Consider the following 15,277-nt stretch of genomic DNA (forward strand, 5'->3'; position numbering starts at 1 on the left):
GAACAGATAAATCCTTCATTGTGCATCTTTCTTGCTCTGTTCTTGTTAACAGGAATTCTCTGGAAACACTTTGTCTTCTGGTGAAATCAAGTAAGTGACTCACTCAGACAACAGAGTTTGGTTTGGAATGACAGTTCCAAGTGTTGTCGTGTTTGTAAGAATTCCCTTGAAAAGCACATAAATTAATCTTGTCGGAAATTACGACACACCTTTTGTCAGTTAGACTTTGTCTTTAAAAAAAAATTAATGTTGCTGTTTATTACAGCAAAATGTGTGATAAACTCCGCTTTTCTACAGGTAATCGACAACTCTTTTATCATCAGGCTTTGGTTTGATCCCAGACAACTACCTGTCTATTCAAGGCAATCACGAAAGGCTGTGTTGATTATTACCTCCGCCAAGGAAGGTGGAGGTTACTATTCCAGTGGTCATTGGCGTTGGCTTGTCTGTTTTTTGCAAAATCACTCAAAAAGTTGTGAACGGATTTGAATGAAACTTGCATGAAAAGTTGATAATGACACAAGGAACACATGATTGAATTTTGGTAGTGATCTGGCAGATTTTATGGATTTTTGAAGGATTTATCTTTTGGCATATAAAGTACAAGAACTTGGGAGGTCTACATGCACATACTGGAGGTTTACATACACGCACTAAGGCATGTGCTCTGCTTGGGCATGGCACCGTGCAGTCAGTCCGCAGCACGTATGCTAATGAGCCAATCCGGCAAGATTTATTCAGCACTCTCGTTGACGATCTTTGCGTTCGAAAGGTGTCTCGTCGTGCGAGATTTTGCGAGACTTTGATAGGGCTATGGTTTTCACAGTGTAGCGACTTGTACATACATTCGTCATGGCTACAAGTCACGGTAAATTGTTTTCCAGACTTTGATCTTTATTTTGATACTAAATTTGCCTATAACATCGGATCTTATCATGACTATATAATCAGTTGAATTTGCGTAAATTTTACCTGCTTTTCACGAAAGATTTTGTCATCTAAAGTTCTTTTTTGGTTCCTGACCGGATTAAGAAACTGTTGTTTGTGATTTTGGCTTTTTCGTAGAGAGGAAACTTAGATACTCATCATATATTGGAGTCAAGGAGACGCAAGCATGATTTATACTAGTTTTTCCGTTTTTAAATGTCTGTAAAATTCACTCCTACACCAGAAGTATGCTCCGCACAAAGTGTACAGTGGTGCGAAAGACCTCTCTCATTGGACAGTGCGTGCGTTCAGCACTTGAACTACACGCGTGCCAAGAAACTGCAAGTGGCATGAAACCGTTATTGTAGCAGCGTAATGACGTAATGCAAGCGCTGAGTGCAGGCGCTGTCCAATGAGAGAGCTTACTCTTGAGATTGCACGGTTTCAAGCTGATCAGCACTGACATCGATGTATATTTTACTGGTTCCTGACCGGATTAAGCAACAAATTGTCAAGATATTTACATGGATACAAAGATTAGGAGATGGACTACCAAATAAAGCATTTTCATTGAGACGCAAGGTGAATTTGGTATTTTTTTGACGTCTTGAAAGTGTACTGCACGAATTACTTTTTTCATCATTTTTCAAGCTCAAATTACGCTATGATATTTTTCATTTACAATAATTTGAGTAACATGTGACGATATTTTACATATTTTCCTTGAATTTGATACCAAATTTGTGAACATAAGGTGTATTTTTGTAGCCGAAAGCCCAAGGACAAAATCCCCTTACGCAGCTCATTACGTATGCAAGCCTAAAGCGGGCTTGCATACGAGTTGAATAAATATGAGCGAATTATTGGGTGCTGCGGACTGACTGCGTGCAGGCAGCTTTAAGCTGATAACATATTAAAACTTAAAGGCTTAAAGGCTTTTATTAATAGGAAATTGCATGCATTTTCGGGTAAAAATGAGTTGCTGGCTTGGCGGAGGTCTGCACTCTCCAAGTGCTTTTGTAGTTTTTCTATTGGCACACTCTTAAAAAAACAGTAGGCCCCTACTTTTTGTATTGTTGTATCAGCTTCAGCTGAATTTGCATGTACATGTAATGTGCATGCGTGTAAAAAACAACTGCAAGAGTGTCCATTTATAGAGTCCTCTTTACGACCACAGTCTCATAACGCCAGTCATGTAGTAAACATGCAAGTTTTCGTTACTCTTGGTTGCTTTTTTTGAATGACAAACCTTGATTTAATGAACCTTGCTGTGTCTGTGTGTGTGTGTGTGTGTGTGTGTGTGTGTGTATGTCTGTGTGTCTGATGCTACATTGGTGAGAACTTCGTCCTTGAATTTAAAGAGCAAGATGAGTGTGGAGGCCTACACGAGTTTGTTCATTCAGTTGTTTCTTATTTTCTGTTTAGCTTGATCAACAACCTGCCTGTTTGTCATTATTTCATGTAGTTCTGGTCTAGTACATACACGTGTTTGTATAGACAGGCCAAGGAGGTTCTAGAGAATGGAGTCATGACCGTCTTATTTCCTTTGCTAGATGTTCGAAGCCGCCGCTGAAAAATATTTTAAGCATGTGCAAAACAGGATCTGCCGCGCAGATAGGAAGACAATTGACTTGTGTCTCATTGCATAATCACTAGCCACTTTCAAAGGAAGATATTTCTTTGTGATGGTAATTACTTTTCGCTATCCCTTCTTATAAAAGGTAGGTGGTACAGACATGAGGATGCGCGAATAGAAATTGAGCAAAAAATGCTGAAATGAAGATGAAAATTACTCGACTGGGCATATGCGGGCACTAATCTGATATATCTATCAATAAAGAATTATACTTGAAGATTATTCCATATTAGTTTCATTTGTGGAAACTAAGCGGAAAAGTGATAAAACCAGCTTTCCAGGATGGTACAGTTTTAAACATTTTCACACGATACAGCTCAGATTTACACTTTTGCGAAAATTTCTGGACGGAAATGTCTTTTGTTTTACATGCTTTATCATTAATTGAAATTTCATTTCATTTAATGAATAGATAAGCAAAATATGGCCAAAATTATGATAACGTTCAAAATTAATCTTCAGAATGCTGAGCAAGACGGCGGCAAGAAACATCGATCATCAAAGGCACAAGTGCACCTGTGGAATTCCTTTGTACATCAATAGAAATCTGACAACTGTTTGAATAATCACAGCCAGTTGGAACTCCAGTGTATAAAACCTCCTTGGACAGGCATTATCAGTCGCGTACAACATACACCCTGTACATTATACAGTGTGGTAGACAATGAAATTCCTAACCTTGAGGCAAGAATGTCTGAAATTCACAGTCATGATTGTTGTAACTTGTCCTGTCCTTTTGTGGAGGTGGTTACAGGTTCATCAAGTGGAAAAAAAAAATAGATAGAACAAAGTTGGCAAAAATGTGCAAGTATGTATGCATCTACAAGAAAGTCTGGTGAAATTTGGGAAATGTGAATGCAAGAGGCATTTTCAAACAAAAGCTGGGAACCAAACTTTCAGATGAGTATGATTCAGGTATGCTTGAATACCGTATAGACAGTTCCATAGAGAAATTAAAAGAGTTAACCCATGCATATAATGTGCATAAACCTCCTGGCTACCAGCTTACTATTTTTGAACTCTTCCAAGTTATTCCTAACAGACATGCCATGATAACATTAATACATGTATGTATGTGTTTCATATTCCCTCAGACAAAACATGCAAGTATCAGAAAAATAAAACCACAGTTTGTTGCAAGTACCATGTAGTAATTGCTAGGAATTATACAGTACAATTGTGCTGTTATTAAATAATGGATTGTCTTTGTATGGAACACATTTCACCCATTGTGTACCAGGGCACATTGTAGCTGCCAGGTATAACTTGCCAGGCTCTTACATGAGCATCAATTAGTCCCCCTAAAATTGAATATACAGTTATATTCAAGTTTGTAGACCATCCACTCAGGTGTAACAAAGCCTCAATCCAACAGGAAGTCAATGATGACATAAAAGGGATTAGAGGGAGGGGGAGGGGATTAAGTAATCTATATTCATGGGCAGTCAGTTTCCAGACATCCATGCCAATCCAGCTACTTAGTCAGTAAGCGCAGTAAAGATTAATGGCAGAAGATGATACGAAATACAGTTTGCCTTTTAAGCTTGTAGTATGCCGGTTTGATGAACTTACTGTTCAATGTTTTTGCTTTTGTTTTTGTTTTTCCCCTTTTAAAGAAGACAGAACACACTTGTCTATTAAAAATGTGGTAAACCATGTGCCTTACTGGCACGTGCAATTAAAAACGGGAAAGCAGCATTTTTATTAATTTTTGGATTTTGGCAGGAGTGTGAATGGGAGACAGTTTCCTCTTATAAGAGAAGAGTTTTCCTCCCTCAGTCTTTGTCTGGGAGAGCTGAATCATACTCTGATAATTGTATCTCCTTGCTTTCCTTAAATCTGCTCAGAATAAATGCCTCATGTTTGACACACATTTCTGTACCTATGAAGAAAGTACAACAACAACATTAAAGGTAGGGAATCTCATTTGCATGCCTTAAATGAAGAGTTGTATAAACACAGTGGTATGTTGAAGAGAGTATCATTTTAGAAACTCCCATAAAGTATTGAAAGTGGAAGGTAACATTTAGTACATTTTTATTGACCGTTAGATTTTGAATTGAATTCTTTTCGGGGCTCACCGTAAATTCCAGTACATTACTAGGCTACCTTTGCAGACCCATGCACTGCATGTGTGTTCATCATGTCTATTTTGTGAATAAAGTTCATCAAAACTTACAAACATTTCTATATACATTCTTGCCACACACTCTATCAAATGTTATTACATCAGCTCTTATACTTTTAGATTTGTGTGTATAGATAAAAAAATACAGAAGACTGCAACAAAAAGGCTTAAGTGTGGCTGACACACAGAACTACTGAGTAGTTGAGTTTTGTGCATTGTTCAAATTGTAGATAACTGTTGACTTCCAAATTTCTAAGCAGTGGCCTAAACAAGTCCCCTGAGGTTCATATTTAATGTTTTGCTGCATTTTGGGAGTTCTGTAAAAGGTATCCCCTACCTTGAACAAAACTAATGAGAGCCATCATCACATTATCAGTGCACTCACTTTTCAATGATATTGTATATTTTGAAGTAGGGTAATAGTTTGTGAGTGAGAGAAGAGAAAAATCTCAACCATTTCTCTCCTCAAATTAGTGATTCTTGTGTTGAGTTGTTTGCATTGCAACTGATTGACAGATTGTCCTTCTTCAACGTAAATAATCATCAATACTATTCAGTATTGACAAATTATCCTTTTTCGATGTAAATAATCATCAGTACTATTCAGTGTTCCGGAGTAATAGCCATGATGAAAATCATAGACATACACACAGTGTATATCTCACCTGTGTATGTTTGCCCATGATGTTTATCATGGCTGTACGTAAGTCTTAACACTGAATAATTGGAACTCATTTTGATATGCCAATGAAGGGCAATTTGTCAATCAGTCACTCTTCTATCCTCTTCTTTCCTGCAATGAATATGTTTGAAAAATCCTGTTCTCCATGAGCTCCCTTTTTCCATCCTGTCCTTGAGAAAGTGTCTAAATCTGAAAGCTCTCATCTCATGCGCTACCAACCTGAATGCTTTTTGGTCTATATAGAGAGAAGCAGTATGTGCTCTCATTGTAATGATGTATTTTGAATGGAGATAATGCATATCCCATGTAAACCTGTGAAATATTGAACTCTGCTTCTTCCGTTCCGCCCCACAATGCAGAAAGCAACTCGGCCCGAGCCATCGGGCAGGGAGGGATGCCGATCCTCGTGCAGGCCTTCTGCGAGTGGCAGAAAGTGGATGTGCGGAACCGACACATCAGTGTGCGGAAGGGGATTCTCAACGTCATCAAGAACATCACCACACTGAGTGAGTTGGAGCCAAGGCCGGCTTTGGGATTACTATCTCATGAACCTTGTGTGATGTGTAGGCGACACCTGGCATAACGAAGTCCTTCAGGATTTGCTGTCTTCAGTCGTTGTATCAAAATTTTGTTCCCTGAACTTTTAGTTTCCTGTAATGAAACTTTGTTATACAGTATTCATCGCATAATCGGGACAGGTTGGGAGTAGCAAACACGGCCCCTTTAAGCGGGGTGCCCAATTTCGCGATGAGCACTCACCATACACTAACGGCATACGACATGTACATGTAGTACACACACAAACACACACACACACACATGCATACTGACGTACTGTACATGTACATGAATACACAACCACGCTACCCCTGGGCGCGACCCTCTAGCTCTCCCTGCATTCTCGCAATGATGTAGAGCACATGGCTTTGCTTATGTAGGGGAGAAGAATGTCGCGAAAGCATGTGTTTCGCAATGGCATGGATACTTATACACGGCACTTTCGTGGCTATGCATGTACATGTACTGGATGGACGGAGGTCAAAACACACCAGTCCGAAGCTTGCTTTGTAAGTTTGATGTAAACAACAACTGATAGGGAATCTTTGAAATATTGTTGTGGTATTTTGGTAGATTTTTTGTGTAAAATATCAACAAAATCAAAGATCGCTAGTAGAAAAATTGTCCCGTTTATCAGAGGTCCCCGCCCGATTATCCAGTGAAAATAACATGCATTGGAAATGTTTCTGGGAAGCGTATGTCATTTAAGCGAGGTTCCCGATGATCAGATGCCCGATTATACGATGAATACTGTAATTGTGTTTGTTGTAAGGGGAGTGCACTATGTAGTGGAATCATGAGGGCCCAGAGTGGAATGTGTTTCAGTTATCTGTTTTCACACCTAGTTAGCATTTGCATATCATACAATGTATGTGTATGCATGTCCATATAGTGACATTAGTTTTGGAGATCATGTTACATACTATATCAATTTAAAGTACAATGTACTTTGACCTTCTCTGTGTGGGGTATATCACTTACGTTGTATCATGATTTTCTGTATTTTATGCATTCATTTTGTTGGTTATGCCTCTTGTCATCCGTAGAATCTGGAAAGAAAGCTTTTGCAGACTCGGATGGTATCAAGCTGCTCTACAATGCTGCACAGGATATGACTACCAGCACAAGTAAGAGCTAGGCCCCATTTCATGAAAAGTTGCTATGATAGCAACTCTTGCTGGAATGGCAATTGTCATAGTAACGACAAGAATCCAGCTACCCGGTAGGCTGTTGCTATGGGAAATTTGCTATTCCAGCAAGAGTTGAAATCCTAACATCTTTTATGAAATTGGCATTAATTTCAAATCATAAATGAATGTTGGTTATTTTGGTGGAGGCGTATCAAACAATGCTCTATTAACTAACTTTATAATGTGTTTGTGTCCCCATGAATATGTAAATTGTAAAAGAACAATATGTGGATAATGTTTCACATGGTATACAATTTTTATGCTGCGACTAAACATGGCATGTTATATCAGCATAGTCACAGTCATTTTTTTTCCTTACCACTTTGTCATGATAATGTTTGTTTGTAGACAGCAGATAAACCAGATTTATTACTGCTGGTAGAAATGTACATCCAAACATCACTTTTTCTTGTCAAACAGACTTTCAAATAATTGCCTCTCTCGTGTAGTGCGCTCATTTTTGTCAAAAAATTGGCAAGTATATCATTTATGTAGCTTGTCAGAAAACAACCAGAAAGAAAAGAAAGTTGTCTGTATAGACTGAATCGTGATTATTATATTTTATGTATTCTACCTCCAACAGACAAAGACATAGAAAGTCTGGTGAACATCATCTGCATCATTCTGAGGAAGTGTTTCCCAAGGAACCGTCTCCCGCTGCCCAGCATCTTGAGTTGCATCCATTTCACTCTTCCAATGATCCCAGAGGGCCACCCACTACTCCAGATTCCCACCGGTAAGACTATGACAGAGGAAGATTATTCAGGTAGCTGCCGGAGTTTCAAGAGAAATGTATGTTTGTATGTGTTGTGCATGTGTGTGCATATGACCATACGCTGTACGTTACCCCGCAATTCTTATATATCCTTGAACTTGTGTAATCCTGTATACACGAAATATTTCGCGAGTCGGGTGCTACTTGTGAATGTAAAGACACTCGAAAATATTGACTCTGATCCTGATATGAATGTGACATGCATGTAATACATTTCTCCGTTCAGTACTGTACTCCACGATCGCCGAATTTAACCACTCGCAAAATCGTCGGGAAGTCCCGATTCACAAAAATTTAGACTCGCTAAATATATGTGACCCGCTACAACAAAAGGATCCGAAAGTCGGGGAGGACAATTTTCTGAAAATGGCAGGACATTATTCCCTTACTCTTCTACTTTAATTCCATATATAGCATAACTCATAAAAGTACTCGGTTGTGGAGATATCGATGATTTTATCAGCGCATGTCAAGTGGTTGAGGAAATCAAGAGTTTTGAGAAAAATGCCTTCAAAGTTGTCCTTCCGACGCTATCATGGTCAAGGGGAGGCGAGACAGTTTTCACCGCTTGACAATAGAAGGCACGCTCCTAGCGACCTCCGCCATGTTCAGTCAAGCTTAGCGCCAGCGGTCTACGCACGACCAATTGGTAATCGGGATGCCACGCACTGACCAATAAGATCACTCCCTCATTGCTAGGGGCAGAGTCTAGCTGCGGCGCTTAATCCAAATCTTTGGACACGTTTCTCTTACATTGAAAGTCTGAAAATCATGGCCCAGAAAAACGCTGATTTCTCGCCTTTCCTTTGATCATTTAGCTTCGAAATTTTGGCAGATGATGGACAAAACATTAGACTACAAAATTATGCCAAAAACAGAAATCTGATTGTTTTGACCAATTTTGATGATGTGACTTCAAACTCGATTTTCTCGGCTCGGCCATCGGCGACTTTAGGATCCTTTTGTTGTAGCGGGTCACATATGGCGTATACAGTAATATCTTTAAGAATTTAGACCAATACAATTCATTGTATGTGTTCTGTAATCTGCAATTTCATGTGCAATGTACAATGTGATCTTTTTTCTTGTAGTTGCCAAACCGTATATATCCCAATGAAATCTCATCTATCTACAAACCTATTTATCTACATATCTATCAATCTATGTATTGATATGTCTATCTATCAATATATCAATCTATTTATTCAAATTACAAGTGTACCTTCCTGAGTGTGTAATCTATCTACTGTATACGGCATATATTTTGCGAATCTCAATTTTCGCAAATCGAGAATTCCAGATGATTTCGCGAGTGGTTAAATTCGCGATTGTTGAGTCCTGTACTGAACGGAGAAGAGTACACACATATGTCACATTTATATCGGGATCAGAGTCAATATTTTCGTGTGTCTTTAATTTCATGAATGGCACATGACTTTCGAAATTCGCGAAAATAAAAACCTCACGAAATATTCGGCGTATACAGTATTTATCTATTTTGTCTATCTCTAGAGTTATATGTTAATCTGTTTATCTATGAATCTGCATGTATATACAAGGTGTATGTATATATAAATCCTATAAATCTATCTATCTATATAAATCCACATATTTTCTGGAGATGATGGCATTGATGAGAGTGATGACCAGGATGATGATGTCAGCAGTGGAGATGAAAACAAGGAAGAAGAGAAACCAAAGGTAACAAAGATTTACTGACACAGTATGCTATGGGTTCATGGTGGAAAGTTTTGACTGACTCTTTAAGGGACCTTCAAGTCAATCTTATTTACAGTTGTAATTCAGTTTAATTTCATTTAATTTATTAATTTTAATTTTCAACAAAGAATATGTATAATGAATATAATGTATGTGTACAAAATGTAATACTACTAGAAAAAAAAAGAAGGAATATACAGTGTACATATTCTGAATATATCTAGATATAGTATAATCACACAGTAGGTTGTCAAACCAAGATGTACAAATGTATATGTATGTACTATATATGTATATTGTTATACAGTTTATATAATTTCACATCATTTCATGCATACATTGATAGTGCTGCATTGTAGATTTGTAGAATTTATTGTGGTCCTTGAACATATGAACTAATGCTCTGAAAAAACCTCTGGAACATATTACATGCACTGAACAGGGACGATGATACAGGAGACTCGCATATTTCAGTAATGTAGCAATACAATGGCATTCCATTGCAATACCACTTGATCAGCAAGTTCACTTGTGCAGAGTTTATGCATGCTTTCTTCTCTTGTTCTGCTTCTTGAACATCAATATGTATTCGTGTATGTGAAGCTGCAATGTCATCATCCTTGTTCGTGGGGATTTTTTATGAATTTTGAAAACATTCTATTTCCTCATCCCAATCACCATAGATTTTGAAACTCTGTACCCAGTATGACCAATTTATAGATGTTCAAATGCAAAAGTCTTCGGGTCATGTGGAGGTCTCCTTGTGAATCAGTGGCTCACAGTGCACTGAACAAAGTACTAGCCAGACTATCAGCTGTGACTTCTTCAACTAGCACTTGGGAGCATTTAATATATTTTTGTGAATCTTGATTGCACTGTTCAGCGATATGGAATAAAAATCATCCCACGTTCTCTCTTGGTATACATTTGTTTTATAGTTGTCGATCTTTCCATGTGTGCTTCTGTTTGTACATTTTTATGTCTCTTCTTTGCCACAGAGAAATGAGATGTATGACAAATGTATTGTAAACAAACAGACTGTAACCCAAAGATGGCTTACATTATGCTTTTAAATTGGTGAGGGTGCTTTTGATGCAGAATTGCATCTGACAGTGGTCTTCTGGTAACCATGGTAATGATGCTATGATTACACCAACAGGTGGAAGGAGGAGAAGGAGGAGAGGGGGACAAGTCCACCCCCACTGAGAGGCAGCATCGCACCCCAGAGGACCTGGCCATGTATCGAGACTTCTTCCCAGAGCTCAGTGATTTCGAGGAGGCAGGTTTTCGGGTCTTCCTAGATGTACATTGAAACCTGTCTATAAAGACCACACAAGGAAGACAGAGAATGAGGTCTCCCTTTGTCAATGGTCTCTCTAGACAGAATCATAAACATATATAACTTTTTCTGGAAATAATGTTGTGGTTATAATAAAAAGATGGCTTCTTAAATTAGGTTTGAGCTTAGCCATTTAGCCATAACCATAAATAAGCATTTGTAGCTGATTGATACTTGGAATGCAAGGTATATGTACTGTATAAGCTGTTATTTTTGCAAGGATTTAATTTTTGCATTTAAATTTCGCGAATCTCAGTTGGATCGCAAATTTAACAACTCTCAAAAATGTCGCCATGCCTGAGGGTAATAGTACATTTACTTGCATCGGCATAAATTTGCAAAAACAACATCACGTATCATCAACGTACAAAGTATCTGTACGCGAAAATAATAGCTTAATATGCAGTATTAACTTCTTTTTATAGATAATAATTTGTTGAGAATGCTACAGGTTGGTTAAAAAGATATTTCTCAAAAGTAAAATTCATGTTTACATTTCTGAGTTAAAATGATATTAATTTTGTCATATTTGTTTTCCTTTATGAAAAAAATTGATACTTGGAGAAGTTTATACAGAGCATCTGTGTCAAGAGTGCTCTTTTTGTCATCTTTTGCAGGTTCTTGCACTTTATTCTAATTTTGGCAATAGGTTGCAAAGGGCATAATATTAGCTCAACACAGATCTACACTTAACCCTGCCTCAGTTGAAAAATAAAGTAATGCTTTAAATTATTGTCCACTTTAAACTGTTCATACAGCTTATCTCCTCTGCCTAGAGGCATGGTGTACTACATTTGTATTTCTCTGACTATTTCGACAGTCAAAGAGAAGTTGTGATATTAATGTCATTTACCCCTGGTAAAGGGGAAATCCAGTCCAAATAAAAATTAATCTGAAAAATTTTGATCGAAATCGAATGAAAAATAAAGAAATTTTGAAGTTTCGCTTATTTTTGAGGAAACAGTTCTTGAACAGTCAATATAACTATGCAAATGGCAAAGTGAGCATGTCATCCCCTCACAACTTACTTGCCATATAGTTTGTACATAAAAGTTTGAAATTTCCAGTTTTTCATTCAAACGCAATTATGCCCGACGTTCAAATCCTGATGTATCTATCAGATCACTATTCTGAAGTTATTCAACCAGGAATAACATCATGTTTCAGACTTCAATGACAGAAATATTGAATTTTCGTCATTTTTTGTACATGATCAATGGAAAATTGTGAGGGTTTGATATGGTCTGCTCACTCATTTGCATATTCATATCAACTGTACAAGAACTGTTTTGCAGAAATTACCAAAACTTCAAAATGTTATAACTTTCTTATTTTTCATCCGATTTCAGTTAAATGTTTACCATTGAACTCGTAAGATTTTACTCTTTTTCATCAGACTACCTTAATTTTGGACTGGATTTCCCTTTTAATGATATCAGAAGTGTCACTGTTAACTTGTTTCACAATGTGCAGTCTTCCTTTGATTTCAGCTGTAATCTCTATGCTTAGTATAACTGCTTCTGCTGGCTACTTTGCACAATATCCTCTGCGAAACTGACGTGACTTACACTTGTATTATCGATCATGCGACAGGTGATGAAAGAATCAGAAGAACCCGAACCAGAGGATGGTGTCCAGCAGGGTGCAGACAACTTCATCCACATCCCCACCGCCAGGAGCGACCCACTAAGGGGCAGCTCCAGGGCGGGGAACAGACATCCCTCACAGCCACAGCCAAACCTGCGGGAGAACCGCTTCAGCCTGCCCAACCTGTCCAAGTACGGCAGCATGGTGGCCAGCTACCACACCGGTAGTGACGATGGCAACCTGGACGGGAAACAGTCGCGGCTGAGCTCAAGTCGGCAGGGCGCTCCTGCTGCCACCGCCACGACAAAGACGAACTCCTGGTTCCCCGTCGAGAATCATGACTCGACAACCTCTGTGGGGCACTTTAACATTGGCGGATGCGCCAACTCGGGTGCAGAACCCTCATCCTTAAGGACTAACACACCACGGGTGACGGCAAAGCAGTCACGCTCTTTCCACAACCTCCGAAGGAACCACTCCCCTCCAAAAGAGCCCAAAGGACTTAAGTACACCAGCCCCGAGCGGCACTTGACAACCCATGCCCTGTGGGGCATCGGCGACGAACACCCCACCGAGAGCATCGACTTTGTTCGGTCGTCGATGACGATATCAAGGATGACTCTGCGCAGCCCGGAGGTGGTGCAAGACGATGCGCTCCTGGCAGAGCCAATAAGTTGGGATGAAGTGAAGCCAGACATGTACGGAGACCTGCTGGCAAAGACCAAGAGAGTTCTACCGTTCAGGAGGATCGCCCATCCTGAGATTCACGGACACTTTCCCAGCCCTGTGGTGGAGGAGTTCTATGACAGGCCTTCCAGTGTACAGAGGTAAGCAGAATCATATCTGGTAGCATGTATAGTCACAGCTGATATGTCAGCCACAAGAAGGCCTTTATCACAACTTTAAGGGATGTACATTACACTGTACAGTCAATTATAGTGTAAAAGTGGAAATTTCCACACATTTCGCATGACAAGTAACTAGCGCAAAAATGAAAGCATGCAATATTATTTTATTGCCTGTTTAATGCAACACTATTCTAGGTTTTGATTCCACAGAATTCAAAACACTTGAAATTCACTTTACACTTTTTTATAGTAGGACAGTATTTGTCTTGATGGATACATCAGACACGTATTCTATTTCACCAAAAATCCTCTCCATGCTTATTTGTGAATAAGCTGGTGTAAAAACGAATTACTCACATTAATTTGAATAAATGACTCAAGAGTTGTGCACAATGAACTTAAAAATTGTACATTTGTAGATCGCTTTGGATCATGCTTATTTCTGATGTATTAGTTTTTGATAAGATTTGTTACGATATTGATAGGTTGATTGTTCGTTTTTGCCTTACGTATTGTGGAATGTTGCAATTGAAGGACATACAGTGCAAGTATGATTGTACATTTGTAGATTGCTTGGGATCATACTTATTACTGTTGTTTTGGTTTTTGATGAGATTTGTTAAGATGTTGATATTTTCGTTGTCAGGTTTTGCCTCACTGTAGAATGTTGCCTGAGAGGACATAGATTGCATTGGATCATACTTATTTCTGATGTATTAGTTTTTTTATAAGATTTGTTACAGTATTGATATGTTCATTGTTCGTTTTTGCCTTATTGTGGAATGTTGCAATTGGAGGACATACAGTACAAGTATGATTGCACATTTGTAGATTGCATGGGATCTTACTTATTACTGGTGTATTGGTTTTTGATGGGATTTGTTACTATGTTAATATTTTTGTTGTCGGTTTTTGCCTCACTGTAGAATGTTGCCTTAGAGGACATAGATTGCATTGGATCATACTTCTGATATATTGGTTTTTGATAAGATTTGTGACAATATAATTGATATGTTCATTGTTGGTTTATACATCACTGTAGAATGTTGCAGTTAGAGGACATAGATCATATGGGATCCTACTTACTTCTGATATATTGGTTTTTGATAAGATATGTGACAATATTATTGATATGTTCATTGTTGGTTTTTGCATCACTGTAGGACGTTGCGATTGGAGGAGGTAGATTGCATGGGATTATACTTACTTCTGATATATTGGTTTTTGATAGGATTTGTGACAATATTATTATTTTCATTATTGGTTTTTGCATCACTGCAGGGCGTTGCAACTGGAGGACATAGATCGCATCATCCACCCACAGAAGGTGATGGAGAGGATTGTCTACGATCTCGATGAACTCATGAAGACTGGTGCCATGACCTTTACCCCCAGCAACAAAAGCCTATACAAGTGGGTTCATGAATATTTATTTTTTATTTGACTGTGTAATATGCATAAACGATGATAATAATTTGTATTCAAAACACACTGGGCACAGTGATGCTATTGAAGAGAAAAGACACCAGAACTGAATGTGGAGGGTGACTGTGGTATTCTTTTCATATTTCCTCACGATGTCTTTGTATGTTTGGTCAGCGTTCAGTCAGCTGATGTTGGCAGGAGTGTCTGGCTACCATACAGGCCTAGATACAGCCGTCTGACCTCTTGATACAACTTGTCAATGCAAGTGAGAGTTGTGCAACTGATTGACCAATTGCCCTACACAGACGTAAATAAGCACTGAATTGATCAGTGTTTTAGAAGTAGCCATGATAAAAGAAATCATGGGCGTACATACTTGAGCAGGATTCAAACCTACGACCTCCTGATCTCTGGACAGGCACCATTTCCACTAGACCACCGAGCTTCCGCCCGACAGCATGTG

General features: G+C 38.6%; 1 protein-coding gene across 1 annotated transcript in view; it reads left to right on the forward strand.

Moving 5' to 3' along the window:
• The window catches only part of LOC140230355 (cytosolic carboxypeptidase 1-like), a 52,449-nt gene that overhangs the window by 22,939 nt on the left and 14,233 nt on the right, over positions 1–15,277 (forward strand). The window contains exons 7-14 of the mRNA XM_072310504.1: positions 53–90; positions 5,733–5,879; positions 6,978–7,058; positions 7,705–7,847; positions 9,505–9,597; positions 10,775–10,894; positions 12,548–13,368; positions 14,671–14,802. Coding sequence (XP_072166605.1) covers positions 53–90; positions 5,733–5,879; positions 6,978–7,058; positions 7,705–7,847; positions 9,505–9,597; positions 10,775–10,894; positions 12,548–13,368; positions 14,671–14,802 — 1,575 coding nt within the window. The remainder of the gene's footprint in view (positions 1–52; positions 91–5,732; positions 5,880–6,977; positions 7,059–7,704; positions 7,848–9,504; positions 9,598–10,774; positions 10,895–12,547; positions 13,369–14,670; positions 14,803–15,277) is intronic.

The sequence above is a fragment of the Diadema setosum genome, chromosome 7, assembly GCF_964275005.1.
Source record: "Diadema setosum chromosome 7, eeDiaSeto1, whole genome shotgun sequence".
Classification (NCBI taxonomy): domain Eukaryota; kingdom Metazoa; phylum Echinodermata; class Echinoidea; order Diadematoida; family Diadematidae; genus Diadema; species Diadema setosum.